General features: G+C 42.8%; 1 protein-coding gene across 1 annotated transcript; it reads left to right on the top strand.

Annotated features, from left to right (window-relative positions):
- Positions 1 to 573: 573 nt before the first annotated feature.
- Positions 574 to 1,678, top strand: AK6 (adenylate kinase 6; the record flags this gene model as incomplete). Its single annotated transcript, XM_010013476.1, has 4 exons — positions 574 to 716; positions 1,050 to 1,108; positions 1,195 to 1,340; positions 1,489 to 1,678. Coding segments are annotated over 4 exons (538 nt in total), but the record flags the coding sequence as incomplete, so codon positions are not given.
- Between the last annotated feature and the right edge of the window lie 1,853 nt (positions 1,679 to 3,531).

Raw genomic sequence — 3,531 nt, 5'->3', positions numbered from 1 at the left:
GGGCCTGGCGGAGGGGCTCCTCATCCCTCTTTACTAGTGGTCTGCGGTGTGAGGTCGTTGCGGAGCCGGTGTCGGCTGCGCTGAGTGGGAACTTGCGGTTTCCCGTGTAGGTTCAGGCTTTAAATGAAACAAGGTTTACTGACAGAGGGGAGACTGAGATGAGCTCTTAGGCAGAAGTTCTTCCCTGTGAGGGTGCTGAGGCCCTGGCACAGGGTGCCCAGCCTCTTTGAGGAATCCAGAGCAAAGGGCTGTGAGGAAGGTTGGACAAGGCCAGGTTGGATGGGGCATGGAGCGACCTGGTCTCTGTGGCAGGGGGTTGGAACTGGGTGAGCTTTAAGTTCCCTTCCAACCCAGACCACTCTGTGATGTTATGATCATCCTGATTAGAATAAAGCTTCTGCACAAAGTGAGGCTTTTTGTTATAGTTCTGTCATTTTGGTTTTTCTCATCTGCAGACATTGCTCTTATTTGTATTTCCTAATCATGCAGGGTTTTGCCTCCTTTTTCTTACACAAACTTGCCAACATTGACTGAAAAAGCTTCCTTTTTGACCCCTTAGAAGGTTATTTGAAGAGGACTTGCATGCTGTTCTCTTACTGTCTTACATGGTGTTGTGTCTTCAGGTACTCCAGGCGTTGGGAAAACCACACTTGGAAAAGAGCTGGCGTCAAGAGCGGGGATGACCTATATTAATGTGGGCGACATGGCGAAAGATGGTAGGCCATATTTACAACATAATCCATCAAAGGACTTCAGATATTTTTGCTTTGTATAATTTGCAGTGCATGAATTACGCATTAAGTGAAATGGCAGTGAATTTGCTTTAACAGAAATGCTTTTGGTGGCATAAGGTAAAAATGCATTTATGTCACTGTGGCACACTGTTATTAAGTAACAACAAACTTACCCTTGTATGGATTTGCAAACAAGGTATTTCTTGCTCTGAACACTGTCCTGTGTTTGCATCCTCCTGAAATAAACATAACTACATAAATAATTTTAATAACTGCTGTTACTTCACAAACTTCCACGAATTCTTTTTGCTGCAGGAGAACTGTATGAAGGTTTTGATGAGGAGTATGACTGTCCAATTTTGGATGAAGACAGGGTAAGCCCAACTTCTAAAACTATCATTCTTGTATTTTGATTTTCTGTAATTTCAGGTAAATTTGCCTGTCTTTGTTTCTTTCGTAGGTAATAGATGAGCTAGAAGATAAAATGAGTGAGGGTGGAGTTATTGTTGATTATCATGGCTGTGATTTCTTCCCTGAGCGTTGGTTTCATATCGTGTTTGTACTTCGTACAGAAAATTCATTTCTCTATGACAGACTTGAAAGCAGGTATGTCAGTGGAGTAAGTAAGGACAAAGAACGGTTTTGTGACCTCACAAAAGATTTTTTAGCATATAAATTACTGATTCTCTACGGAATTCTTCATAGTTCTCTGCATGTCTAAAGACTGTCTCTTGGTGTTGTTCTTGTTTTCAAGGGGGTACAAGGGGAAAAAGCTGCAAGACAACATTCAGTGTGAAATTTTTCAGACACTTTATGAGGAAGCTTTGTTGTCGTATAGAGAGGAAATTGTACACCAGTTACCCAGCAATACTCCTGAAGACTTGGAGAGAAATTTGGATCAGATTATGCAATGGATTGAGCAATGGATGAAGGACAACAATTGACATTTGGTGCAAAAGAACTCTGTTGGATCTTTTTGGGGGGTGAGGAGTGTTAATAATTGACACTCATAATTCTTGTATGATACATTAAAATGAATTTTATTGTAATTTTGTATGGTTGGGGACTAGAAGAAAGGTCGAAAGGCTGAAGGCTTTGAACAGCCTCTGGGGGAGGCATACAGGAGCACTGACAAAGTGAAAATTCTGCAGTGAATGAAAGTCACAGTTGCCTTAGTAGCAGGAACTAGGTTCAATAATTAAGAATTTCTTTGAGCTTGCAGTTAAAATGAAGCTTCCCCCACCCAGGATCCCCAAGAAAACTGTAAAGTCCTGATAACTGGTGGCAGTTGAGGAGCTTTATACCAAATTTTGATTTCTGAAACAGTGTCGTGAAAAGGGGTTAGTTTGTTTCTGAACTGTTAAGACTAAAACCTGACGTACTTTACTGCATTCTTGAATATGCGGAGGCTAACGTGGAGTGAGGGGTGTATGATAAAGATTAAGGAGGGTGCTTTGTTTTGGAGGGAAGAGACGTCACTTGGTAGGGGAGATATTTTAAAGTCCTTACACAAAGCTTCGGGAATTACGCTGTAAGGAATCATCAGCTATATCTGCATTGGAGTGGAATATTAATAAGTTTTATTTCTGTTTTCTCTCTGTATCACCCAACCCTATCATACTTATAATTGTAAGTTTATCAAGGAAATACTTGGTGGGAATAGCAAACCTGATGCAATCCAAAACATGGTTACACTTAAAATACTGTCCGCTATCTGTTCTCAGTGCTTATGAAGCCTGGGTCCTGGAAGAGCATGAAATAACCTTTCTTACCGATAATGTGGATTGTAAAGCCTCGTGAAAGATTCTGTAGAAAGTGCTTGCTAATAAACTTCCTATATACATGAGTCTGGATAATAAAACTCTTACTACCTTGAAAAAATCTATTGTAAAGACTACTGTGGTTACATGTTGAAGATTCTATTTTTATTCCAAATTTGCTAGAGAATTTTTTTTTTTTTTTTGTAGGACTTACAGAGGAATACCACATCAGCAATTTGACACTCGTGTAAACTGAAATGGTGAAAAATGTGGATTTTCCTTGCAGAATTGCGACCAAACATTGTAGCACGTTGTCCTGGGTTCAGCTACAGCAGTCATTTTTTCTCCTTCTTAGTAGCTGGTGCAGTGCTGTGGTTTTGACTTTCAGCCTGGGAACAACGCTGATAACACCGATGTTTTTAGTTGTTGCTCAGTGATGTTTACTCTGACCAAGGACTTTCTCAGTCTCATGCTCTGCCAGGGAGGAGGGGAAGCCAGGAGGAAGCAGAGACAGGACACCTGACCCAAACTGGCCAAAGGGGTATTCCATACCACAGCACGTCATGCCCAGTATATAAACTGGGGGGAGTTACCCGGAAGGCCCAGATCGCTGCTCGGGTCAGGCTGGGTATCGGTCGGCGGGTGGTGAGCGGTTGTGTCCTTTTCCCTTGTTATTCCTCTTATCATTATTATTGGTAGCAGTAGTGGTTTGTATTATACCTTAGTTACTGGAGTGCTGTTATCTCAACCGGTGGGAGTTACATTCCTCCGATTCTCCTCCCCATCCCTCTGGGAGCGGGGGGAGTACGAACGGGAGGGGGAGTGAGTGAGCGGCTGCGTGGTTCTGAGGTATCGGCTGGGCTTAAACCACGACATATGTGCTGCTTTCAGGGGTACTGTGAGTCCAGGTGTAAGGTGATCTCCGGCACGGAGGTGCCCTGGACAACACCAGTTTCTAAGCGTGCTTTGAATGGCCACATCCTGTGCAGTAAAGTCATGTTTCTAAATGCTGTTGCGCTGGGGGGGAAGCTGTAGGT

This window comes from Nestor notabilis, unplaced genomic scaffold (genome assembly GCF_000696875.1).
Source record: "Nestor notabilis isolate BGI_N333 unplaced genomic scaffold, ASM69687v1 scaffold22504, whole genome shotgun sequence".
NCBI classification, from domain to species: domain Eukaryota; kingdom Metazoa; phylum Chordata; class Aves; order Psittaciformes; family Psittacidae; genus Nestor; species Nestor notabilis.
Note: the sequence above shows the minus strand (reverse complement) of the source record. Positions and strands in the feature narration are given on the sequence as shown.